Source organism: Hemicordylus capensis, chromosome 3 (assembly GCF_027244095.1).
Source record: "Hemicordylus capensis ecotype Gifberg chromosome 3, rHemCap1.1.pri, whole genome shotgun sequence".
In the NCBI taxonomy this organism is placed as follows: Eukaryota; Metazoa; Chordata; class Lepidosauria; order Squamata; family Cordylidae; genus Hemicordylus; species Hemicordylus capensis.
In genome coordinates this window covers 73,821,800-73,849,549 of record NC_069659.1, presented here as the reverse complement: position 1 = coordinate 73,849,549, position 27,750 = coordinate 73,821,800, and the positions used below count along the sequence as shown (strand labels likewise).

General features: G+C 38.9%; 1 protein-coding gene across 1 annotated transcript in view; it reads right to left on the bottom strand.

The window, feature by feature from the left end:
• Positions 1–27,750, bottom strand: part of ROBO1 (roundabout guidance receptor 1) — a 927,259-nt gene that overhangs the window by 604,042 nt on the left and 295,467 nt on the right. The window contains 1 exon segment of the mRNA XM_053306810.1: positions 5,872–5,955. Coding sequence (XP_053162785.1) covers positions 5,872–5,955 — 84 coding nt within the window.

Here is a 27,750-nt window from a genome sequence, read left to right as displayed (position 1 = left end):
CCCATAGTTCTTCCATATACCAAGGGGCCAGTTTTGAAGCGGGTCGCAGAGGACGCTTAGGAGCAATCATGTCTACCGCCCCAGTGAGTTTGCTCCTCCAATTCTCTACCAGGACATCAACAGGATCACCGGCACAGCCAACACTGAATCCCTCCAAGGCTTATTGAAATCCTATGGGATCCAATAACCTTCTTGGGCGGACCATCCTAATAGGTCACTCACCCCTGTGAAGGTGGGGTGTGACTGTGAGGCCAACCTTAACCAGATGGTGGTCCGTCCATGACAATGGGGAAATCACAGGAGTCCCCACCCATGGAACACCACCCTGGTCAGTGAAAGACCAAATCAAGCATGTGACCAGCAATGTACGTCAGTCCCGAGACTACCTGAGATAGGCCCATAGTTGTCATGGCCGCTATGAACTTCTGAGCTGTCCTGGACAAATTGGTCCCAAAATGAACATTGAAGTCACCCAGTACCACAAGCCTGGGCGACTCCAACACCAAGTCCGAGACCAAGTCCGTCAGCTCAGTTAGGGACTCTGTTGAGCAGCAGGGCGATCGGTATACCAACAGAAGTCCCAGTCTAACCCTGGTCCCCAAACTTAGGTACACACATTCAATATGGTCTGACACTCCAACAGGGATCCTGGTAAGGGAGATATTATTCTTATAGACCACAGCCACTCCACCTCCCCGCCCCCGGTCCCTCACCCGCTCCTCAACAGAGTACCCTGGAGGGAGAAGCTGGGACCACACTGGGCCCCCAGCCTTCCCCAACCAGGTCTCTGTAATACATACCAGGTTGGCACCTTCATCCAGAATCAAATCATGGATAGTTTCTGATTTGTTCTGGACCGACCTGGCATTACAGAGGAGCAAGGTGAGGTTCCATGGGTGGTTGGCACTGCTCCCCAAGGTCAAAAAGCTGGCAGGGCAGCCGGAAGGGGAAACAGCTAGTAAATTTCTATGTTCCCTATGTTCTATGTAAATTTCTATGTCCCCTATTATGACCCCCACCGCCCATTGAATTCCTCTGGAGAGGTCCATCTCCAGTTGCTGACAGCTCAGTTGGCAGCCACATGGGGACGGACCTTCTTGGTTGCTGCCCCGAGACTGTGGAATGTACTCCCTACTGAAATAGTATCCTCCCCAACTCTGACAATTTTTTTAAAAGCACTTGAAAACCCACCTCTTCACTGAAGCTTTTCCAGCTTTTAAAATTTTTAAGTTTTAACCTGTTTTTAATTTTTAGATTGCCTTAATTGTTTAAGATTTTTGTGCATGTTGTCACTTATTTTATATTGTTGTTAACTGCCCAGAGATGAAAGTTTGTGGCAGTGTACAAATTTGACAAATAAATAACCCTTGCAACCCTGCCTCAAATAACTTTTGTTGGGCACTTGACAACAGATACTTACCATCTAATATATAGGATTACTTGAAGTAGTAAAAATGACCTTACTGGGTCATTATCTTGCATTATATCTGTGTTCTCACAATTATGGTGATCCTGGTGAAAGAGTTAACTGAGATTCCTGAGTGAATCAGAATATATATGAATCAGAATAGATACACAGTAGGCCTGTGGAAATCAGAAACTTTGGAATTCCAGCATTCCAGCACCGGGTGTGCAGAGTGTGTGAAAATGCTTTCAGGAAAGCCCGTGTGCTGCTGGGAAAACACGTGGGCTTCTGAAGATTACAGCCCCATGTAAGACTTCTCACTTTGCTAAGTCATGTGTGAAACTGCAATCTTCAGAAGTCGGCCCATTTTCCAAGCAGTGAGCGGGCAACCCATTCCATGCTCCCTGACCACCCTGAACTTGCCATAATCTCTGCATCATCTCATATCTGCATCATCACCATCATCTCTGAATCATCACCATGCCAGTGCTGGGTGGTGAATTAAAAGGCACCCAACACCAGGATGCTACCTGGGGCACTTGTCCCACACTCTACTGCCTCCTGGTGGTGGGGCAGGGAATTCCAACATCTAAATTCTGAAGTTTCTGAACCTGTGTGTGAAGTTTCTGTATGTATTATGCATACATAGGCCTAATACGTAGGATCCTGGTAACCTATCCTAGTTAAATGTGTTTTAACTACAATGGCTTGACCAGGATTGACCAATAAATTTGTATTCACACAAAATAGTTCTGTGGGGCTCAGCAATCCCAGTTAACTCTTTAAACTAGGATTGCCATGTAACTAATATCATTTATTATTATTATTTAGAATATGTATATACTGCTTTTCAACAAAAAGTTCTCAAAGCAGCTTACATCGCAAAAGAGAAGAAAAGAGGATTCTCTGCTCCCAAAGGGCTCACATTCTCAAAATAAACACAAGCTAGACACCAGTAAAAAATAGCTACTGGGACTAATACTATACTGGGTTGAATAGGACAATTGGTCTCACCCTGCTAAGTATAAGAGAGCCACTTTAAAAGTGTCTCCTTCCTTAATTAGCAAAGGTCAATCTGTTTTTATCTCATTATTTATCATACCATTATTTCATTTTTTAAATATTCTTTGCTAGAAGGATGTCCATTACCACATGAACATAAGAACCGCCCTGCTGGATCAGGCCCATTGCCTATTTAATATAGCATCCTGTTTCCCACTGTGGTCCACCAGATGCTTCTGAGAAGCCTACAGGCAAGAGGTGAGGGCATGTCCTCTCTCTTGCTGTTGCTGTCCTGCAACTGGTATTTGGAGGCATCTTGCTTCTGAGGCTGGAGGTGGCCTGTAGCCACCAGATTAGTAGCCTGTGGCCCATGAATTTGCCCATAAATCCATCCAAGCTAGTGGGCATCATCACATCCTGTGGCATGGAATTCCACAGTTTGATTATGTGCTGTGTAAAAAAGTATTACCTTTTGTTGTTTCTAAATTTCCTGGCCTTCAGTTTCATGGGATGACCCCTGGTTCTAGTGTTGCAAGAGAGGGCGAAAAATTTCTTTCTATCCACTCTCTCTATTCCATGCATAAGTTTATACACCTCTATCGTGTCTCCCCATAGTCTCCTCTTTTCCAAAGTAAAAAGCTCCAGATGCTGTAAGCTTGCCTCATAAATAAGGTGCTCCAAGCCCCTGATCATCTTGTTTGCCCTCTTCAGCACCTATTCCAGCCCACATTTTCAAATGATAGGATTGGCTTAGTGATTTACAAGCACTTATCGGGATACCATAAACATTATCTAGTCATTTCAGTTGTCTAAGAGCAATTAAGTTTAAACCCTTTGACTTCTGTTGGTTTAGAACTGGAACAGAATAAACTATCAAGACATGTAGAATATATAAGAATGAAGTACAAGAAATAGAAATATTTATTTTTCTATGTAAACCACATTGAGAACCATGTGTTATATGCATATTTGTTATAGTAGTACAGGGGGTTATTTGCAGGGGTTTCATTCCTGCCAACTTACACAGATAACAAAACTGCTAATAAAGAGACCTTAACCCTATGGAAATTGGAGGGCTAGGTTCTTTGAACTTAAAAAACTGCTTTAAAAAGCAGGGAGGGGGCAGAAATGAGGTCCGAAAAGCATAGTACCTTGTTTTCCAAGTCTCCAGGTATGTCCTCCAAATCCCCCAAATCCTCTAATTTTTCATTTACAATCTTAAAAAAGGAAAAAAGGAAAAAAGAGCCACACAATGGCTCTGTGTTTCACAATGCTGGCTGGAAATGACATTTAAAGTCATTTCTGGCCACTCAGGAATTGTGGATAGGTGACAATTGCTATATTTCATGTCACAGATTAACTGGGTATCAATGACTCATCTGCAGATACATTAAACCATGGATAAAAAGGGTCTTCTGTGGTAGAAATTCTGACTATTAGAAGTAAACACAAACCAGAACCATTGTTCGTGGATATCTTTGGGTTGACTCCTTCAGTGATTTGATGGCAACCCCAAAGCAGGTGAAAACATTAGTAGGAGAAGGAATCCATTGCTAAGGCAACTAGGCCTTATTGTTTTACTGCATGGTTCTGTGCAGAGGTGCTCTTACCTCTGGACTTTGGGGGTGAAGTCCAAGGCCTCCACGGCCCCTGGTGACCCCCAAATCCTCTTTAGTTTGTCCTGGGTGATGTGGTTGCCAAGCCGATCATGATGATGCTTAATTTGCAGGGGAGGAGGGACTCTAAAGGCCTTCAGTTCCAGGCTCCAAAATAACCTAGGTGTACCTCTGGTTCTATGGCAATGAAAACTATGCAGCACACCATAGCGAAACAGGAAATATCGATACTGTTGCCTGCACAATGAGAATGGATTCCTTTCCCTCCATATCCATTCTGAGTGAGGGAAAGTAATTTCTATATTTTTCCCCTCTGACATCATCATGTATCAAAATCTGACAGGCTTTGAGGAAGTGTGCTGTTATCCCATTGGCTTGGATCACACAACTACACACTCTACTAGATGTTTTTATATAAAAAATTCATTGACAGCTCTGAAGAAGCTTTCACTTCAGTGTCACTTCCACATACTCAGCTGGGCTGCATGCATGGAGTGTTTCTGATATAACAGTGAATGATAAAGTCTTGCTTGCATGGAAGTTTATATCTTGTAGCTGTAGAGTTAAGGTTCATCAATCTGCATACAAACACATCAGTACAAACAAACTGCTTTCTCTTTGTCTAAGCAGTGGGCTAGCTTATTTGGTATAAAGCAGGCTCAGATACTATTGAACCACTAACTTCAAAATCTTCATACCTAAATGATGGAAAAACTTACGTTGTACTTTTACCTATTTTAATGATCCCAAAGCCATAGCAAGCACATAGCTTTGCTTATTCTTCTTTATGTCGTAGACCCATAAGAAGAGATGGATAATATTACTTTGTTTAATTATCTCTCAGGCATTTTTTTTTTATTATTATTATTTTTTGGTGGTAAATAATGTGTGTGACCTACCAGGCATTTCAAAGAGATGAGTTCTAGGAACTTCTGGTGCAAATATAGGTAATTCAATGTAGGCATCTGAAGTGATATTTAGGATTAACACTTAAATGTTACCTTCTATCAACTCACTGATTCCTCCACCACAGCTATACTTTTGAACTTCTTCTCTTTGTTTATTCTGTCTACCTGAATAACAGTAAACTACATGGATTTTAAACTTCATAAGAGTTTGTCAGTGTCCATGCTATTGAAATACTCTATTTTATTAGTACATTTACTTTTTGCATTGAACATTAACCATCACTGTTTCTTGAAGTAACACTTTCTAGAACGATAGGTCTGCTTTTTTGAATTAGAATCTGCCATCCTTGCTGATACTGACTTGCACTTTACTTTGTGAATAATCACAATAGGATAGATTCAGAGTTGATACTTGTGTAACTGAGATGACAGTAAGGTTAATTGTGCTGTGGCTCAATATTACTAAAGGTGGAAGAACTGAAAAAACATTTCACTCACTATATAGTCATTCAGACTATCAATTGTTTCCCCCCAAAATGTGGCCTAATATGAGAACCCACTGTGCCTAATTGTGCAAGCTTAAAGTCTTGCAAATATTTACCTACAAATACAAAAAATAGCAGAAACAAATTCCTGATCTTTTAAAAACAAATTACTTTGAAATGAGATGAACTTAACATTTTAATTTTCTGAAAATGCAGATGGTGAGTAAATTATATAATTGGAACAAAATTACCTCTTGAATACAGAAACACACATATTTGTATACTGACTTCAAAAAGCAACTCAAACATTTTTCAGTAGTGCATTTTCATCTTCTGGAATGAATGCTAATGGTCCATGTTAATGGCATCAGGGATGATTAAACAAGTGTGTACAGGTGGGAATGGCAGATGGAAGTAGGAAAGTGGAAGGATTAGTTTGGAAAGATACACTCTACCTGTGTAGCCCAGCGAATTGTCCTCATTATCTGAGGTGGGAAGTGGTGTTCCGTTGTCGTTCCCCCTCTCTAGGTCATCAGAGTCTGTCGGAAATAACATCAGAGCTGCTGATGGGGTCATAGTTGTAACAGTAGTTGCCATTTCAATCAAATAATGTCCATACACAAGTAAATCCACATATGACAGAAAAACAAACAGTGACAGCAGCACGCAGCACGCTTCATCCTTCCACACTATTGGCTGGATTAACTTCTGTAATATCTTTAGCAACATTCCTGCTGGCTTTTAAATCCCCCTTCTGTTTATCTAGTCCTAGTTGTATTATTCTGCAGCACCTTCCCTCTGATTTCACAGCTTGTGAACTGCTCAGTCTACACTCTGCAAAGCAGTCAGCACATGCTGTGGTGGACATATGGGGAAGAGGAGGCAGGGTGGTTGAATGCTAGCATTGCTAATTTTCTACCTTATTGTTAATCAAAGCTATTGACTGTGATCACTCCCCATCATCGCTTCATCTCCTGGCAATTACAGACTCAGGGGAATTTACTTCTTTGTGGGAAGGGGGTAAAACAGTGTCTTGTCAAATATTGTGGTGGAGGGCTTGTACAAGTAATATACCTTTTCTGGAAGAAGGATGAAGGAAAGGCGAATGATCACATCCACCAAAAGGCAACAGTTTGTAATAATGAGAAAAAGATAAATTTCCCTGAATGGACGGATAATAAGGAAATAAAATAAAATCACAAAGGGTACAAGTAAATAGTAAACAAAAAATTATCATGATGCAATACTCTCTGAAAAAACCTACAGTAAGAAAGTATTTAGAACTTGAAAAAAGTATATTTGTGAAAACAAATGCAAAGGCATGTGTCAGAAGTGCAGTTTATAAGTTGAGATGACTTGAACAGCACGCTTATACCAATGTAGCTGAATTTTAATAGCATGCAACCTTACTGAATACAAAGCAGTTAGAGAATAGTAACAATTGGAAAATTGTGATAAGAAGATAAATGTATACACCAGTATTATATGTAAAAATAAAAGTAGTAGCTTTCTAGGAATATGATCTACCTTTTATCCTATTTATAAAACTCAGTCTAATCTTCATACAAGCAAAATATCTAAGTAATTGCATATTTTAAAAAATGATTATCTACAAGAGGTAAACTCTTTAATCATCAGTCAGTCCAAAAGAATGTAGATGGATTAAGTGGAAAAGTACCTAATCTTCAACCAGAGTTACCAACCTGTAAATCACTATAATACAGAGGTAATTCTGCTTAATGGAATTATTGCTTCATTCACTGAATGAACTATTAATATCAATTTAGTTCATAGGCTAGTTCAAAGGCAGAGAGGAGAGCTAGTCTTGTGGTAAAGATCGTGACTTGTCCCCTTAGCTAAGCAGGGTCTGCCCTGGTTGCATATGAATAGGAGACCAGAAGTATGAGTGGCAGCTTATGTTCCTATGTACCTTATCATAAAAGATATTGTGACTTTGCACCTTATAGTCATTGATCTCCTTTCTAATATTTATGTCATTAATTTAATTTAAGTGGTTATATAATTCCCTGAATAACTTTAAGCAAATTTTGTTTCAGTTTCAAGATTAAAGAATATCATTTAAATGTAATCAAGATTATATTTATTTATTTATTTATTTATTTATTTATTTATTTGATTTGATTTGATTTGATTTGTATACTGCCCTTCTAAAAATGGCTCAGGGCGACTGCATATTAAACATGCAGTTCATCATATGCAAGAACTTTTTTTTGCTACGTTCAGTTCAAATGGCATTATATTGTCCAATATATAGTATTACTTCTTTTTAAATCATAATTTTACTCTCAGGAGCTCAAAGTAGCATACTTGGTCTCTCCATCACCACCCATTGTTACGCTGCAAGAGAGCAACAGGCGCCAGGTCACCCAGTGAGTTACAGGACTGAGCACGGATTTGAACCTGGTTCTCCTGGTTCTAGTCTACCCATAACAACTTATTTGAATTCTTCTGTAGTACAAAATTAAATATATTTTAATGCTACAAATTATCTTTGTGAAGATGTCTGGATAACAAAACAACTGAGATTTATTTGCTTACATGATTTCATGATTATTGGTTTTCAGAGAAATAGAACAGAAAGGATTTACTAAAAGCCCAGTTTACTTGGCCTTCTGCTTCTTTTGAGCATCACTTTATTAACTGGTAGATTTTATCTAGCCTATATTACAGAATTTCTAGACAGCAATATTAATTGACATTTTGAGAATGATCATTAATAAAAGATTAGGCAAAAGCAAATGAGTATAAACTACTATCAATATTAGAACTGTGTTCTGCAAATTAGATCAATTCTCATTGATTTCTTTCACTAATCTAGAGTAATGTAGGAAGATACATTTGAAAAAGAATGCTGAACACAAGGAGCACTAGTATGAGAAATGATGTGTCTTTAAAGAACAGTTTTTAATGTTAAGATTGTGGAAAACAACAAAGAAAGTCAATGTGTGCCTAAATCAGTTTCTATCTCCGTTTGGCTTATGGCACCAGTCCACTTAATTGTATACTCAACATATTCTCTAGCAAAACATATCACCCTTTCATCTTAATTAATCCAGTTCAAGTGGAATTTGGTGATAAGTAATTGGCTACTAAAAAGGCTCTTAGGAAGAAGGGACCTTTAGTATAAAATATTGGCATTACATTGTTAAACAATACTGCAGTGGTGAATCATTTTAGCTGGGACCATTGATACTGGAACTTGTAAATGCTACATACACCCCCCTTGCCCCCTCCCCCCACCAATCATCGAAATGGTGACTGGCCTGTTTATCTTGGTGGGATCTATATATGAAGTATCTAAATTAGAATCTAATTTATGGAAATTATAGTAACCATAATATATAGGTAGCAGCCAACTAAGATTTAAATGGTGTTAAATATTGATTTAGGGAGGAAGTTAATTCCTTTAATCAACACTATTGTAATTTAGTAGTAATAATTGTAAATAAGTTATATCTCTTAAAGATCATACATTGAAACATCATTATATTTTTATGAAACCCTCCTCACTATTTGTTTGCAGTGATTCGTTTAATTATGATTAAACAAACATTAAAAGATGGAAACAGTCTTCTTTAGAATGTATTTTTGTTAACACAGCAGGATTAGATCAAAAGTGATTTTATCATCTAGCCAACTAATTCAAGATAACTGTTATTCACATATGCTTGTAGAGGCCATATCACATGTTACACTTTCACCCAGACCCAATGAAGCTACGAGACAAATAAAGGGAGTTAAAAAAGCTGCAACTTTATTTGATGATCAGTCTGAAATTAAGGAGGAGGACTGGCTTTTCACCTGCTACAGTGCAGAAACTAGAGTCCTGCTGTCAACAACGAGTTGACAAGCCCTAAATGCACAGGGCAAATACACATTGGCTCCGGACAGCATCAGCCCTGTGGTTGATGCTGCCCATCTTAGGTGACCTATTATCAAAGTACCTGTATCAGGAATCACCGCTGTCAGGCTGCCAAACCTTTAAGGTTGGTGATTCCCCAATATGATGGAGGAAGTCCCAAGCCAGTGGTCCCTGAGCCATAAAGCAGCTAGGGACTGCCAAAGACACCTCCTCACACCAAACACATGCTTTAAGGTGCTTACTGACCCCTATACTACTCATTTATGCTGCACTGTGCCTGCCAGTAGTAACCAAGATGATTAGCTAACTAAGGGACAATAGGCAAAAAATACACCCAACTCTCATTTCATGGGACCCCAAAAATTCCTGGCCAGATCCCCGAAAAGGGGTGACCAGCCAAAGTCTGCAATATGTGCAGGGATGGGAAGGGGGTCGTTTCAAGGATGAGCCAGCGACAGCCTAGCTGGTCTCACACCCATAGTGAACCTTCAGCCAATCAGTGAAGCCCCATTGTTTCGTGCCTCATTCAACGGATAGTCAGAGTGCGTGACCATATTTTAGCATGTGCATGCAGTGCAGTATCTGCCTAATGCATTAATATGTGAGGACACAAGTATAAGTTTCAAAATATGTGGACATATGCCAAAGAAGCCATGATTTGCTGACCTTTCATACAACAGGCACAGACATTTAACAACTAAATGCATGAAACAGTCCTAAATTTAGTTAGAAATCGATCTACTGTTAGTGCTAAGTAATATCACTACATTGTAATTATCCCCAGTGGCTAACATGATGCAGTTTTCCATTAACATTACCAACACTCCAAGGCTGCTACACTTGCAAAAGTTCAGTGGTTTTGTGCAAGAGTGCTCTTGCACAACTCCTTAAAATCTGTGCTGCCATAGTTGCTTGGCACTACTTCCATTGGAAAAGAACAGAACATCAGTAACCTCAATGGAAGACTGCACTTCATGTTCATCACCAGTTGTAAGGTCTACTTTCATTAAAAGTAGTTTTTGAAGTATTGTATTTAATATTAGATGGAATCCAGGGAAAGAAAGGTGTGCTCAAATATGTTATTTAAATCAGTGGGACTTAGAGTTCATATTTCGTATTAGTAGCTCATATGCTTCAGCAAAGACAGTCCCTGGTCAAAGTTCTTACAAGCATAAAAATATAAAAGATGCACAAAGCAGAATGATAAACAATATGACTGATGAAAGGTCCGAAAGGGGAAGTGTACTGGAGCACATGGACTGGCACTCCATGTCACTCAAACGGACATGAAAGAGCAGAATTTATCACTGCATGGCTTATATCAGTGGAGCTTTCAGTGACTACTACTTCTACAATTGAATATGTATATAGCACAATCATTATTCTAAGCTTTGTCTATCGACATTGGGCACAAAGCTGGTTATCAAGTGAGAAAATACCCTTTTGCAATATTTTTATAGAACATTTTTTCCAAAAAGCTGCAGATGACTGCCAAGCTTCACTATGCTTCTAATAAAAAAAAAAAAAATTGATGAATACTGCAATGGAAAAAATAATAACCCAGAATTTCATAAGAACATAAAAACATATGAACAGCCCTTCTGGATCAGGCCCAAGGCTTATCTAGTCCAGCACCCTGTTTCATACAGTGGCCCATCAGATGCCTCTGAGAAGTCCACAGGCAAGAGTGAGGGCACACTGTCTCTCTTGCTGTTGCTCCCCAGCAGCTGAAATAGATTTTTCTAAGTCCCTTTCAAAGCCATCCAAGCTAGTGGGCATCACCACATCCTGTGGGATAGAATTCCATAGGTTAAAGTATGCATAGTGTGAAAAATTACTTTCTTTTGCTGGTCTTAAACTGCCTGGCCATAGTTTCATGGGATGACCCCTGGTGATCCCAGTGTTGTGAGAGAATAAGAAAAAATTCTCTCTGTCCACTCTCTCTACTCCATGCATAATTTTACACACTATCATGTCTCTCTGTAGTTACCTCTTTTCCAAAGTAAAAAGCCCCAGATTCTGTAGCCTTACCAGATAAAGAAAATGCTACTGGCCCCTATCATCCTGGTTGCCCTCTTCTGCACCTTTTCTACAATGTTTTCTTAAGATACAGTGACCAAAACTGTGCGCAGTACTCAAAATGTGGCAGCACCACATTATACACCACATTGTATCTGATACACTGCCGTATTGGAAGGGCGATATATAAATCTAATAAATAAATAAATAATAAATAATTGTATAAGGCTTTTATATTAGCATTTTTATTTTCAGTACCCTTCATAATGATGCCTAGCATGGAATTGGTCTTTTTCACAGCTGCCGCGCACTGAGACAAAATGTTCAATGAGCTGTCCACTTCGACCCAAGTTCTCTCTCCTGGTCTGTCAGGAGACCCCATCATATTGGTGGGGATTGCCGCAATATGCATCACTTTACACTTGCTTACATTGAATTGTTTTGCCATTTTGTCATCCACTCTCCCAGTTTGGAGTGATCCTTTTGGAGCTCCTCACAATCTGTTTTGGATTTCACTATCCTAAATAGTTTAGTGCCACCAACAAATTTGGCCACTTTGCTGGTTACCCCAACTTCTAGATAATTTATGAACAAGCTAAGAGCATCGGTCCCAGTACAGATTCCTGGGAAAGCCCACTTCTTACTTACTTCCATAGCCAAAACTTTCCATTTATTCCTACACTGTTTCCTGTTCTTCAACCAGTTACCAACCCATACATGAACCTGTCCCCTTATCCCATGACTCCTAAGTTTATACAAGAGCCTTTGGTGGGGAATGCTGTCAAAATCTTTTTGGAAGTCCAAGTATACTATGTCGGCCAGATCACCTTTATTCACATGCCTGACACTCTAAAAGAACTCCAAAGGGTTAATGAGGCAAGACTTGTCCTTGCAGAAGCCATGCTGGTTCTCCTTTCGCAAGGCTTGTTCTTCTATATGTTTAACAATTTTGTCCTTAAGTATATTTTCCATCAATTTACCCGGCCCAGAAGTTAAGCTAACCAGCCTGTAGTTTCCTGGATCCCTCCTGCATCCCTGTTGGTGTTCTACTTCATAACTGGTTTTATTGGCTATTTAGAATATATAGAACTTGTTTACTTGAAAGCCAGGTCTTAGCTGCAGTTGTCAGCTAATTAAAGGTTTTATGCTTTGTCCTCCAAGAAAATTATAAAAGTTGGGTAGTTTCATGTCCTTTGAACCAAATTTGCTGGGCATTTTTGGTTTTTAAATTTTATTTTATTTTCTATTCTTAGAATGTCATTGCACAATAATATGAAAGTGTTCAGGCTAATAAAGTGGATTAAGTGCTTGTAATAAATAAAAATAACAACAATAAACCGTGCTTCAGAATTAACTTTCAACTTTGATGCTTGTTTATACGATTTTACTAAATTTGATTTTCCAGATAGTTCTGATCTAGAGGCTTCTAGGAGATTGGATAGCTCTGAACCTAAACTCTTCTAGGAAAGTCTATAAATTTGACCTATTTAGCTGCCCTACTTTAATAATTAATAAAAAATTTCATTCTGATACCCTCCTTTCTCAACAAGCTTGAGCAATGTGAAAAGTCAAGGTTGGCAGTATTAGGCATATTGAATATTATTGAATTTGGATACATAATTAGTAAGTGAATGAGTGCAAATACTAAAATGCTTGCTTTAATTTTCTTGTATTTATAGAGCATGAAGTGGGAACAAAGAGATCAAGAGTTCGAGAGCAGGGGGAAGAACACATATCTTCCTCTTTTGTATCTTCAAATGTTGATGGAGAGGGACACCAGTCTGTCCAGTACAAATAATTGCTGATCTATTAGTCTCTCCTTGTCCTGCTGTATTTCTAAAATGCTTCTTTGCAGATTTCCAGTCCAAAAAACAAAGATCACTTAATTGTAAGTGCCCCAACTTGCTGTGTCAAGAAGCTCTCAGTTCTGCAGCCTTTCAACTCTTTCAAAGAAGAGAGCTTCCAGAGAGCCAAATAAATAGCTTTTTTCCTACCCCAGGACCAAAATGGCATAGATGGGATGTTGTTCCTATGAGCTTTATTTATTGATTTTAAATATTTATATGCCCCCACCTCCAGTACACTACTGCTCAGGGACGTTCACAACATTGATAAAATATTTGCAATATTAAGCAAAAAATTAAACAAGTTAAAGACCAGGCTAAAAAGCACATGTGTGTATAAAAATAAAAATATCTTCTGGCAGGCTCATATGGATTAATGTTGTCCAGTAGGTACCCCAGTCCCAAGCCACATATGGCTTTAAAGGTCAAGTCCAGCACTTTGAATCTAGCCAGAAAGCAGACTCGTAATCAGTTAAGCTGCCACAGGATGTGTGTAACACTCATGAAATGACTTACACCCATGAGCATCCTTGCAGCAGCGTTCTGGACCAGCTAAAGCTTCTGAACCATATTCAAGGGCAGCCCCACATAGAGAGCATTGCAGTAGTCCAAACTGGATGTGACCAAAGCATGATTGACTATTTCTACTGTATTTTTTTCTTTTTAAAAATGCCAAGGTGGCTTACAATAATATTAGCATCACACAAAACAAAACAAAACAAAATGCAATATAAAATATAGCACAGAAGACCAGGGACAAGATCATAACAATCAGTTATGAAAACACCAGCCCACTCAGCAATAGTTCCAAATGAATAGGCAACAAAGCCTGAAGACTATCTCTCAGGGGAAAGATTTTTTTAGAATCTGTGGGTACCACCACTTAATAGGCCCACCAGCACATGCCAACCAAACAACGCCCTCATAAGCACTGGTACATGGAGCCGGACCTTTCTCATAATTCTCAATAGGAATATAGACATCCGGGAATGCAGCTGTCCGTTGTGTTTTGAACAGTAGACTCAGTGTCTACTGTCAGCAGATTCACTCATAGTTATGTACTCTAGATCCCATCATGTTTCAAGCAGATAATTTAATAATGCCTCTGTCCAGGTATTCTGAGAAACATGAGGAGGGAAGTCTGTCTTAATTAAGCGTGGCCTTTAATGAACAACAGATCAAAAGAAGTATGTGGTGTGGATTGGATCAACCCTTCCTGAGACATATCTAGGGCACTACAGTTGGTGCATACAGATTGTTGATATGAATCAATTTGTAGATCCATGATTAGAAAGGCAATGTAACTCCTATTGACAAGGCCACTTCTTTCTAATCCTAATTATAATGAAGTGCTGATTCTTTTCACAAGACATTCTTAAGAGGAAAAATTCTACAATACAGTTAGATGTGTACTATAAAATATTTTCAAAGGTGTTTCCTTGCGGTAAGAGGTTTGCTAGCAGCCGCTAACTCACAGTTCCTACATCCAATGGATCCATGGTTCTACACCCCTCCCCACTCTTCTGTCTATGTTCCTACGTTTGGGAGAGGAGTCTTTCTGCAGTCAGCAAGGCTGCAGAGAGGCAGGGGAGCTGGCTGTTCAGGCTTTCTTCTTCACGTAAGGACAGCCCACACAGCTTCCTCACTCAACTCCAGCTCTGTGGGGCCCAAAGTGCCGTGCCAGCATTCATATGTAGCCGGCAGAGTTCTGTAGTGGCAAAATTCCACTCTGTCCAAAGGTCCAGAGTGGAATTTGGTGAGCAGAACTGTGGGTTGCTCCCCGCCCCCAACTCAATTTCCCTTAGTTTGTACGTTCAGGTTTGGGAACCAGAGTTGAAGAGACCTGGCTTCCCATTACGTATGAACTAAGCCTAAGTTTGTGGCTTCTAATCTCGTCCATTATTGTTACTGCTTCTGAAATCCCAGAAATATGGTTGTGAGAAGTATAATCAATGGTTGTGACTGGAATACAGACAGGAGCAGTGGATACTCTAACATCTCACCTTCTCTGGGAAGGCTGTCATTGAGAGGGTAAACTCTAACTGCCCCCTATTGCTTCCTGGTGTGATCATCTGTGCTGGTAACCAGAGCTTGGTTTTTCTCCTCCTTCACTCTAGAAGAAGTCTGGGTAGAGGCCTGAACGTGGTATATATAGATGCTATCCTCACAGATAACATCTATACATACTTTGCAAAAGACCTAAGAATAAGAATTTGAAAGGATAACTAAATAATAAATTAATGTTTTGCTCTTCAGCAGTTCATAGGCGTCTATATAGGAATCAAATTCCTCAGAAGAAAGCATAAGGTTTCATTAATTAAAGTTAATGGACAGAGACATATTTATATATAAATATTCTAATCAACAACACCAAAAAATGAGAAATTTCATTTTGAAATGAAACAGGTAGGATAATAATGCTTTGTCCCGTCATTATTCAGCCATAGAAAATTAATATCACATAGGCAATCATCCAGCCTAGCAAGGGGCATTCAGGGCTTACAGCAACTTAACAGACAAATTGAGGTGTTGTAAATTGTAATATTGTATAGCCTGGGCATGAGAGTATTGGACACTGGCTGCAGTTTCAAAACTTATATAGAAATGTGAGGACCCCAGAAATAATGGGGGGGGGGAATGTAGGCATGGGGCACAGAGCAATGAAGTGTGAAACTGAAAAATCACCTGAGGATGCTGAAACAACACTACAGCTGTTTATTCCTCCCAAACCTAAAACACACTTCTCATCTCGTGTTCGAAAAAACAAAACAACAACAACAAAAACAAAGATAAAGAGTAATAATTAAATTCAGGCCTAACAGCATATAGAGAACAAAACAACCAGTGATAGTGTGTTCCCTGATTTTTCCAAATATAATCTAAATCCATAAGACATAAAGCAGGTAATTTGCTGAACAAGAGAATGTGTTCTCTTAACAAATACAGGATTGCACTTTTTATGAGAGGCTGTGATAATTACACACCAATAAATTAGAATTTACTCACTTGAGATGAAAAGAGTGTTTCATTTAATTGAAAATAGAAATACAAGCATCCTCTTGTAAAGGATCATAAAGAACATTTTCTGTAAGTTAAGCTGAGCCATTTCTTTGAGTGCAGGACAGTAGCTGACCTCCAGACTAATGAAACACCAGTGCTAGGGGAGAAGCACAATAATTATAACAAAGAGTCTGTAGGTAAGAAAACTAGACAATATGACTACTTTTGCATCTGTGAGGAGGCGTTTCACTGCTGAACTGCTCAATGAAACAAACTACAGAAAATGGTCTTTCAGAGTGAAGATGTTGCTGAATACACTTGGACTATCAGCAAGAATGGGATTCTGCAAACAAGCAAGCCATGGGACACAAATAGATGACTGTAAGTGATCATTTAATGTATCATATAGAAGATAAAAATACAGCAAAAGAGATATGGGAAATATTAAAGGAGGTCTTTCAACAAAGAACAATGAATACTTAAGTTTCTCTTATGCTGCAGTTATGTAGTAAAAGATTCAAAGGGGAAAAGAGTTTTTAAGGGCATGTATGCTCATTTTTGGGAATACCAGGAGAGTTGGAGCTGTAGGAGAAAAATATGCCTGAACCAGCAAAGCCTGGACTCTTGCTTAATACCTTGCCTAAAGAATATGAGATGTTGTCAATTTTCTGCAAATTAAAGAACATGTGACTTTGATTTTTGTGCAGGAACGTTTGCTAGAATTGACCTTGAAAAAGCAAACAGAAACGAAGTTAAAAATCAAGTCTGCAAAGTTGTTTATGGTAATGGTGAAGTGTGTTGTCAAGTCAGTGTTGACTTCTGGCGACCACAGAGCCCTGTGATAGTCAGTGCTTTATATGTGGAAGCACCTTGCTTTTGAGGAATGCTTGTCCTAGTAAAAAGCAAGGGGATTATTATCAACAGAGAAAATTGAGTAGGACTTAATTCCAGAAAAATGGACTTTCTAACAAACAAATGTACCTATGCAAAAGTGAAAGCAATAATGCTGAGAAAGATGAAAAATTGTGTGCTGCAATTTTTGCACACAAAAATTGTGCAGGATCTGCAGGATCAATGCAAGTCAAAGTAGAAACAAATATCTTTGGATAGTAGAGCTACTTCACATTTCTTCAATAATTTGCAAGATTTACCTGACATGAGCATGGAACATAAGTCCTATATACCTTGCTAATGGGCAGCAATTTTTTGCAGATGGAAAAGGGACATCTCGAAAAGAAAAAGATTATCTGAATTGTAATCTGGGTGACTCTGGGCCAGTCACGCATCTCTCAGCCTAACCTACTTCACAGGGTTGTTGTGAAAGAGAAACTCAAGTATGCAGTACACCGCTCTGGGCTCCTTGGAGGAAGAGCGGGATATAAATGTAAAAATAATAATAATAATAATAATAATAATCTTGGTGCAATCCAAGAGTGAACGAAGTCTGTATTCCAGGGGCATACTATGTTCCAAGTTTGCAAAACAGTTTAATGAGTGTAAAGACAGTTACAATGTATGGATTTAGAGCTCTTTTCAGAAGGAGCCACTGCTTTCTTTTCATAGGAGGAAAGCTTCTAATGATAGGCATGTTGAAAACTGATGAACTGTATAAGATAGACTGCAAAAGCAAGCAAGCTGATATTTTAAGTGAGTGTACACACAAAGATTGTGTGAATCTTTAGCATCGTAGACTTGGGCATCCAAGCAATGAATGCATTTCAAAATTAGTAAAAGAACAATTGGCAACAAACCTATTCCTTATATTCCAGAGGATCATGGAGTGGCAGAGAGAAAGAACAGAACTTTGACTGAAATGTCTAGAAGTATGCTTCGTGACTCAGGTCTGGAAAACTCAGGTCTGGGAAACAAATATTGGCGAGAAGCTGTACTGACTGCAACTTATTTGCAGAACATACTTCCAAATAAAACTGAAAGAGTAACACCCTTTGAACTGTGGAATGGGACAAAACCTAACAGCATCTTAGTATTTGGATACAAAGCATATGCATATATTCCTAAATATCTAAGAAGAAAATTAGATTACAGAAGTGAAGAAGGAATATTCATAGGTTAAGCGCTGAATAGCAAAAGCTACAGAATATTTTAACACTGTTCAACTCTGCATACTTTGATGAGAAGCAAAAGTCAAATGCCAACGAGTTGTCTGACTGTGACTGCATTTTCCAACACATGAAAAAGCTGAATAGCAAACACAGCAACAAAATGAACAAGTCACCATTTGGAAAACCTGTAGCACTTGGCTGTAGTTCATCTGCTCTTTGTAGCACGTTCTGCTCTGCACTGTGTGTATTGATCAGGTGTGGGTGGAGTTTGGGCAGTAAATAGATGAATGGTCCTGACAGAGAGATTGATGAGCTTTTGCCAATCCAACGGAGACTTTAAAAGGTGAATAATAGGTATTACTGTATCTAGTGAGTTTGTCTTATATTCTATGAATTACTTAGCACCAGAATTTCACACTGCAAGGACCTCAAGTGCTAGAAAGTAAATAGTTCCCAAGTAGACAATTAGTGCAAAGGAAGAAATCAATGACATACTTGCTAGGCCTTGTTCCAGAACTTGAGTGATAAACTAATATGACAATTCAAAAAGTATTTAAAATTGAATTTATTAAAAGCAATTAAGATTTGACCTTTTACTCTAGTATCCAAAAATTGTTTGAATTTAAGCTGTTCCCTCATTTGTCATACCCAGAGGGCAAGACAGCTAATGACTATATTGATTTTCTTTTGTGTTCAATTCTTCATCATTCAGCCAAGGTGAATATGGACATACAGTCTGCTTTATTATTGATGTTCTCAAACTATTTTTTTCATATTTGTGCTTGTAGGACATTTATTTCAGATGATACTGTGTAATATACCATAGTTTTCCATATGCCACAATTTTAAAAGACATTCACTAACAATTATTGCAAACTGTATTCAAATACCATGAAATTATTATAAACAGAATGTCTGAATAGGACATTAACATTGTTCACTGGGTATGTTAACGCTGAAAGCTTATTTATTTCATAATAAATAAATAATAAACAAATAAACCATTTTTGGAAGGGTGGTATAGATATCAAATAAAAATAAGTAAACAAGCAAATTTTATATATATATATATATATATATATATATATATATATATATATATATATATAACCTTTCTGTTTATGACCCCCTTGGAGACAGCTTTCAACAATAATACAACTGAACATACCATCAGTAAAATACAAATATAATATTAAAACATAACACAATGAAGCAGTTAAGAATCACAGCATATTTTGCAACTGGGAAAAGGTGTTGCTAGCACTGGTTTTCAACAGGCTTCCAGAAGCCTCTCTGCTTATGTTTGAGACTGCAGGCATATGGGTCTCACTTTTAACATGGTCAGAGAATCACAGGATCGTGAGCCCTCTGTGGGTTGGCATACTGCGGATCAGTCACTGAGTAGGCAGTGGGACAGTTACCCCTAGATTTAGCAGCTGCCAAAGCTAAACTGAAAGGGAACTAGCCCATGCCTTCCCTATGCTGGTATACCTAAGTAACTCTAGAGTTAACTTGCAAAAGCTAACTCTATGTTTAAGGTCTCTGCATGAAGATGGACCCCCCCCCTTTGGTCTAACTCCCCTCCATAGATGCCCAAACGAGCTAAAAACCAATTACTTCAGCAAGGAAGTCAGATAAGGCTCTGCAATGAAAACTCCCTACCTATCAGAAGAAAGCTAAAGCGTGTGATAGAAATTCAGAGATGCACCTATTAAAACACTGCTTAATTTACTAGGTCCTTCCAACCGAAGGAGATACCGCGTTTGCATGTCCATTCACTCCATTTGCATTAAAAGTGCACTTGACCCATTCAAGCACTGTGTTGTAATGCAGCACAGACAACACAAACAATAGGACCTTTTGAGGTTCCTGAAACTATGCTATTAAAAAAAGAAGAGCAACTGAAATGTTGCCCCAAGACACAATTGGGGTTTTAATTTGCCCTGGTTCCTTGAGCCAGTGTGCTCCACTTGGTCTCCAGTGTGCCTCACAATTTCTATACTTTGGAGTCACCCATTTCTTGGACGCTGCTGCTGACATTTGCCATACCACCTGGCCATGTATTGCTCTGCAGGCCACCTTTCCTTCCAGTCTGTAGATTGGCTCTCTTGCCGGATCCGATCTGCACAGCCCTCCTCACTACTACCCAGAGCTGGCTTCATGAGAACAGATGCTCTTGGGATCTATCCCTGCTGTCTAACCCTCTTGATTCCTAGCTGTTGTTTGCTGCCTCCCAGTCCATTCCCAAGGAAAGAGGTCCTTGAGTTGTGTACAAGTATCCACCTGCCAATAAAAGAAGGAATGAGGTCCTATGTAACTGTTGTGCTCCAACCTGGACTTCCTCCATATCCCTGTTTCTTCTCTCTTAAATCCAAGAGCCTGATTTTCTGCTTTCTCTGGTCAGCCTGGGAACTATTTTAATTTGGACACTAAGCTAAATGTGCTCTTAGCAGTTATATGGTTAATCTTGTAATGTATTTTTAGTAATAATATTGCTTTAATTGACTCTTACTGCATTGTACCCCTTACCCTCAAATTAATTAATTAATTTTTTATTGATTCTTATTTATTTTTTATTAACTGTACCACCTGATATATTCTTTTAACATAAAGATGCTTTGTCTAATCAATATGAAATTGGTAGGGACAATCTTATGTGAAAGGTGTGAATTTTAGACACACCAAATGAAATAGAGTGGAGAAAGCAGTTTAAAAGGTGAAGACAAGGGTTTTTTTCTGGCTGTTTCCCAATTTTTGTGTTGAATGAGGCAAACGCAGTCTGGAAGTGCAGATGTTTTAAAAACATTTAAGCTGTGTGTGCTGCCAAGATGTGCTTTTGATTTGGTTTTTGAAAACCCACTGTATACTTTTAATTATCTGATATTTCCAGGTTTTAAGTGATATGGAAGTGGAACTTACATTGTGCATGCTCAGTGGCAGTTGCCACTTGGGGACACAAGAGATGGAAATAGTGTGATGAAAGGGATATAGTTTGATGAAAAGGTCCATCTTGTGATACTTTATGACAAAAGTAGCTTCTGGATGTTTCACCAGCATTCCAGAACAGTTCATTTAACAGTGAAGACCTTTCCAAATACATAGCCATATTTATGGTCCAAAAACTAAAGGGATAAGCAACTCCTGGTATTAATTTATTTAAAATATTTATATCCTGCTCCTCCAGCACATTGCTTTTTGGGGTGGCTTACAATAAAACAATAAAAACCTAAAATCCACTTTAAATTAAAGAATAAAAGGCAACAAAACACAATAAATCACCATAAAAATAAAATAAAAGATAGAGCAGATAATATACCCCTGGTGGCGCAGTGGTAAAACTGCCGCCCTGTAACCAGAAGGTTACAAGTTCAATCCTGACCAGGGGCTCAAGGTTGACTCAGCCTTCCATCCTTCCGAGGTCGGTAAAATGAGTACCCAGAATGTTGGGGGCAATATGCTACATCATTGTAAACCGCTTAGAGAGCTTCGGCTATAAAGCGGTATATAAATGTAAGTGCTATTGCTATTACTATTGCTATACTGTAAGACATACAGAGTCAAACAGCAGCCTGGATTAAAACCAGTTGTCACTGCAAACCCAATTATACCCAGTCTTTTAAACATTCTTTTAAAAAAAGAAGATTTTTAGTTTTTTCTTAAAGGTTTTGGTAAAACATGTAACTGCTACAGAAACAATAAAGAGGTTGTATTTTCTCACATATTGTGTTGACTTACAATTGTATGCACTTTGTCTTTGCAATGGCCTTTTTTCTCATTGTGGCTGGAACTGCCTTAGGCATGACTTCTTTTTTTACTTTTAATCCGAACAGTAGAAACTTAATATCATTTTTCAAATTACTTAAGACTGTTTGTACTGTAAGCATGTGGATGTAAACCAGTGACTGGAGTTGTCTGTCTCATAACTGTAACATTTAAATATGTTTGTATGTGTAGTCACATATATAAATTAAAAACATAACCTTAAGTGTAACAGGCTACTCCAGTCACTGGCTCCATCTACACTAGGTTACTCATAAGAAACATAGTTGAAATTAATAGGATAAATTACTTGTCTTATTAATCTCAGTGGGCATACTCAGTGCTTATATTCTGAAGTATGTCATCCAGCAGATGGTATACTCAGCTTCAGCATCTAGCCAGCCAATCAGGAGCAGAGGAGAAGGGTTTTCACCCTCCTCCCTGCCCTTCTGCAGTGGACACATCACTGAGGTGGAAAACAAATAGCTCAACTGGGAAAGCAAGAGGGCTCTTCCTGGGAGCCCTTCAAGTACCCCCAGGAATACTAAAAAAAACCCACCCGTTGGAAGCCCCTGGCTTAGACCACACAATGAATGCTGGTGAAATGGCATTGTTTGTAAGCAGTTGGACTGTGCATGTTGGTAAAAGTGGATTTATGACATCAGGATTTCCAAATGGCAAGTGCCCCAGGCAGTGTGCTTCTGCTGGTGGCCCTTTAATTGTCCGCCCATAACTGGAGTAGGGGTGGCTGGGTGGTGCAATGGTTTTGGGGAGCTTGGGGGGGTGCAGGCAGGAAAGACTCAGGCAAGGCTATCATGGGAGAAGTTCTAAGTGGCACTACAATCCCCAGACACCCACACTTTCTCCCACAGCCATGCATCACTCTCTGAATGCCCCTACAAGCTCCTGAGAATTGCTGTGATGCCTAGCCACCCCCACACCAGTGCTGGGCAGCCAGTTAAAGGACCCCCACCAGCACACCGGGGTAACTTGCCCTGCAATATGATGCCTCCTGGTGGTGGGGGAAGAGCTTCCCAACATAGTCCTAATAAGCAGGGCTAAAAACAAAGTAGAAGAGATACACTTTTCTACTTGTAAAGATTTCTTGTAAAGAATACTTGTAAAGATCTTTTATCAGGATCTTTACAAGTATTCCACCTCAGACTCCAAACATAAACATCCAACAGGAACCTCAAACCTCCATTCCATTCCTGTAACTGGGGAAGCAAAAACAAGGCATCCAACAGAGATAAACATGGACCTGTTTCAGTAATAATGTGCATTGCCTATGCAAACAATATAGGCATTTGTTTTTATTGGCCCATTTCCTTATCGTCTATATAAACCCTGTTTTGTATTCTGTCTACAAACGAGTTACTCTACAGAAGTATTTTAACTGCAGTCAATTTGGGCTATGATGTAAAAAGACTGCTTGAAATGTAGTCAAAGAAATCTAATCACCTTCTATCCAGATTTTCCTGATTCAGTTTCTGAATCATGAACTTAAGGTATGCTTAACGATATGCTTAATTCACATTAATAATACTTAAGGGTTTATTTCTTTTATTAAGGAGTTTGAAAATTTGGATTATGACCCTACATCTAAATTTCCTACCATGTAATTCTAAAAACAGATACTTAACAACATTGATAGATGCTTGTGTTCTTCACTCTGAATTATACATGCACTAGAATACTCATTGGGAAAAAGCCCTGTGATATTACTCAACAGAATTATCACATACATAGAGACAAAAGAGTAAAAACACCTATTAAATGCAATGTCTAGCACATGAAACAAGCATCATCTTTCACAATCATTTGCCATTCTGTCTTTAGAAAAATATGATTTCTTTTAAATTTTCTCATTAGAATAACAAATACATCGTAATTTTTGGTAATAAGGAGGGGAACTGGCATAAAACCATAATAAAGGAAAGCCAGCTGAGGAGTCTGGTATGAAACAATGCTATGTATAATTGGTGTTTAATTATGCAGAATTAACAAATGGCAAAAGCATGAGTTGTATTACTTGACCAAGGCGCTCTGCCAAGTCAACAAGGTGGTCTAAATGGAGGAGGCAACCCGTTCAGTTATCTGACGCCTCTGAGTGGAACCTTCATTGCTGTGTTCTCCATCTGTGTTGCCAAAAACGTTTAGCAGAAGAAAAAACTCTCTTGATTTGCTAAAGCAAGATAAATTTCTGTCATTGACACTGGTGAATACACCAATAAAATTATAAAAAAGTTTTCTAAACAGTGCATTCATCCAGTGCCAAAGGTTTAGAAACACTGTAACAGCCAAAACACTAATTAGTTTTAATTTGCAGAGCTGGTATCTCATTGAATGGAATGCCCTACGTTCATTTTAAAGCATTACCCTTCATATGCTATTTTCAAAATTATTTACTGCAATTGGAAATATGGGTTTGGTTTTACTTAAATTACTGGAAATAAATGGAAAGATACCACTGAAATCCTATTAAGTTCAACATTACAGTGGTTGTATTACGAAATTTGTGTAGTTAAATGTGTTGGTATACATATTGATACCGAATCGATTGTGGGAAACTGTGGAGATGTCAAGGTAGGAGAGGGTCCACCCTCTGTGCACAGTAAGGACCCCCTACTGTAAAGATAAGAGGATACAGTCTTCCGTGAGCATATGCGTATGCATGGATGAAAGCAGTTCTGAAGAACTGTAGTCCTGCATCCATCTTGAGGTCAAGAGTCACAGAAAAGTTGCACCATGTATTGGTGAATTTATTCCATGGTTCAATTTCCTACTGCTTAATTTCATAAGTTTGCAGGGGTAATTTTACACTTGCCTCTACAGAAAATAGTAGGCAGGAGAGATATGCCTTTGCTGCCAAAAGGGGAAGAAAACTGGATTTCAAGGATATATATATATATATTTATTTTATTTATTGTTAAATTTATACCCTGCCTTTCATTAAGAAAATCTCAAGGTGGCTATGCACCAGTATCGGAGAGAAGCCTTATTTCCACCCATCTTATGTAACCTGGCAGCCTCTTTGCTGCAGGGAGGATTGCAACAGCGAAAAAGGAATTGAGCTCCCCCATGAATTTTCAGCGGTTTCCACTTGTTTAAGTCTAATTTGCAGCCTATTTAGCACAGTGAAATTTGGTTACTGGGTAAGAAATGAGCATTTAATCCACAGGAAATGTTTTTCCAGGATGCTGTCCATATGGCACGCTAGTTTCTATGGCTTAACATTGTTTATGTGGCCTAAAATATATGAAGGCTTGATTTGGCATCATGTTGGGCAGTTTTCTCTTATCCAAGACAATTGGTAATATTCATCTTGACTGTAAGTTGAGATGGAATTGGCATTTACAGTAAGACAAAATGGAAAATATATATATGGGCTTGAAGAAGCCAGGTAAGTGTTAGTTATCTCAAATCCCATGCATATATTAATGTTGTATCAATCTAAAACATAAAAGGAAGTGGCACATAAAAATATAAAAGGAAGTGGAGCATGATCTCCCCTCCTTCCTTCCCACCCAACACACACATGCACACTTTCTTCCCTCTTTCAGAAGAAATCTGCCCCACCAAAAAAAAAAAAAAAAAAAAACGTTCTTTGAAGAAGGTTTGGGATTTGGGGGATGAAATGGTTTCTTAAACAATTTCTTTTACTTTTGTATTTAATAGTATTTTTATCTAGCCAGATACAATTGCATTAAAAGCAAGCATTTCCTGAAAAACAAAATGTTGGAGGGAATACTCCAATGACTGTGCCCTAGAACAGTTGGTCTTGGAAACAACCAGAGAGAAGGCGACCTTGGACTTAATCCTGAGTGGCACCCAGGACTTGGTGCGTGATGTCAGTGTCATGGACCCCTTAGGAAACAGTGATCATAGTGCCATCAAATTCAGCATACATGCGGGGAGAGAATCACCAAGGAAGTCTAACATAGACACTTTGAATTTCAGAAGAGGAAACTTCTCCAAAATGAGGCGTATGGTGAAAAGAAAGCTGAAGGGGAAAATCAGGAAAGTCACTTCGCTCCAGGATGCATGGAATTTACTCAAAACCACAATACTAGAAGCCCAGTTAGATTGCATACCCAAAAGGAGGAAAGGTACCACTAAGTCCTGGAGGATGCTAGCATGACTAACAGGTAATGTCAAGGAAGCCATAAAAGGGAAGATGGCTTCCTTACAAAATTGGAAGGCCTGTCCAAATGAAGAGAGCAAAAAGGAACACAAACTCTGGCAAAAGAAATGCAAGGTGACAATAAGGGAGGCAAAAAGAGAGTTTGAGGAACATTTAGCTAAAAGCATCAAGGGGAATAACAAAAACTTCTTTAAATACATCAGATGCAGGAAACCTGCAAGGGAGGTGGTTTGAGCATTAGACAATGAGGGACTGAAAGGGATTATTAAGGAGGATATGGAGGTTGCAGAGAAGATAAATGAGTTTTTTTGTGTCCGTCTTCATGGCAGAGGATACTGAGCATATACCTGTTCCTGAAACAGGCTTTTTGGGGATGGAGGTTAAGGAACTGAGTCAGATATCAGTGACAAGAGATTATCTGGAATAACTGAAAACTAGCAAATCGCCAGGGCCAGATGGCATCCATCCAAGAGTCCTCAAAGAACTCAAATGTGAAATTGCTGACCTCTTTGCTAAAATATATAATTTATCCCCGCAATAAGGCTCTGTACCAGAGGATTGGAAAGTAGCAAATATAACACTGATTTCCAAAGAGGTATCTTGGGGTGATCTTGGAAATTACAGGCCAGTTGCCTTAACGTCAGTTCCAGGCAAATTGATGGAAAGCATCCTCAAGGATAACATTGTAAAGCACATAGAAGGCCCTGTTGGGAGAGAACCAGCATGGCTTCTGCAAAGGTAAATCTTGCCTCACAAACCTTTTGAAGTTCTTTGAGAGTGTTAACAAGTGTGTGGATAAAGGAGATCAAGTTGACATAATATACCTGGACACCCAAAAAGCTTTCGACAGCGTTCCTCATCAAAGACTCCTGAGAAAACTTAGTAGTCATGGGATAAGGGGACAAGTACATGCATGAATTGCTAACTGGTTGAAAACAGGAAACAGAGGGTAGGTATAAATGGAGAGTTTTCACAATGAAGGGAAGTAAGAAGTGGGGTTCCCCAGGAATCTGTACTGGGATTGGTGCTTTTTAATTTATTCATAAATGATCTAGGAGTAGGGGTAAGCAAATTTACTGCTTACCAAAGCAGTGGTAAGGTGCCCTTGGTGGGCCAAATTTGCAGATGATACCAAACTGTAAATTTGGTGATGATACTAAATTATTTCGGGTCCAAAATGGATTGTGAGGAACTTCAAAAGGATCTCTCCAAACTAGGGGAGTGGGCGACAAAATGGCAAATCCGATTCAGTGCTGGCAAGTGTAAAATGATGCACATTGGGACGAAAACCCCCAACTTCAAGTATACACTGATGGGATCTGAGCTGTCGGTGACTGACCATGAGAGGCATCTTGGGGTTGTGGTGGACAGCTCGTTGAAGGTGTCGACCCAATATGTGGCAGCTGTGAAAAAAGCCAATTCCATGTTAGGGATCATTAGGAAGGGGATTGAAAATAAAATGGCCAATATTATGATGCCCTTATACAAAACTATGGTGCGGCCACATCTGGAGTACTGCATACAATTCTGGTCACTGCTTCTAAAAAAGGACATTGTAGAACTGGAAAAGGTGCAGAAGAGGGCAACCAAGATGATCAGGAGCCTAAAGCAACTTCCTTATG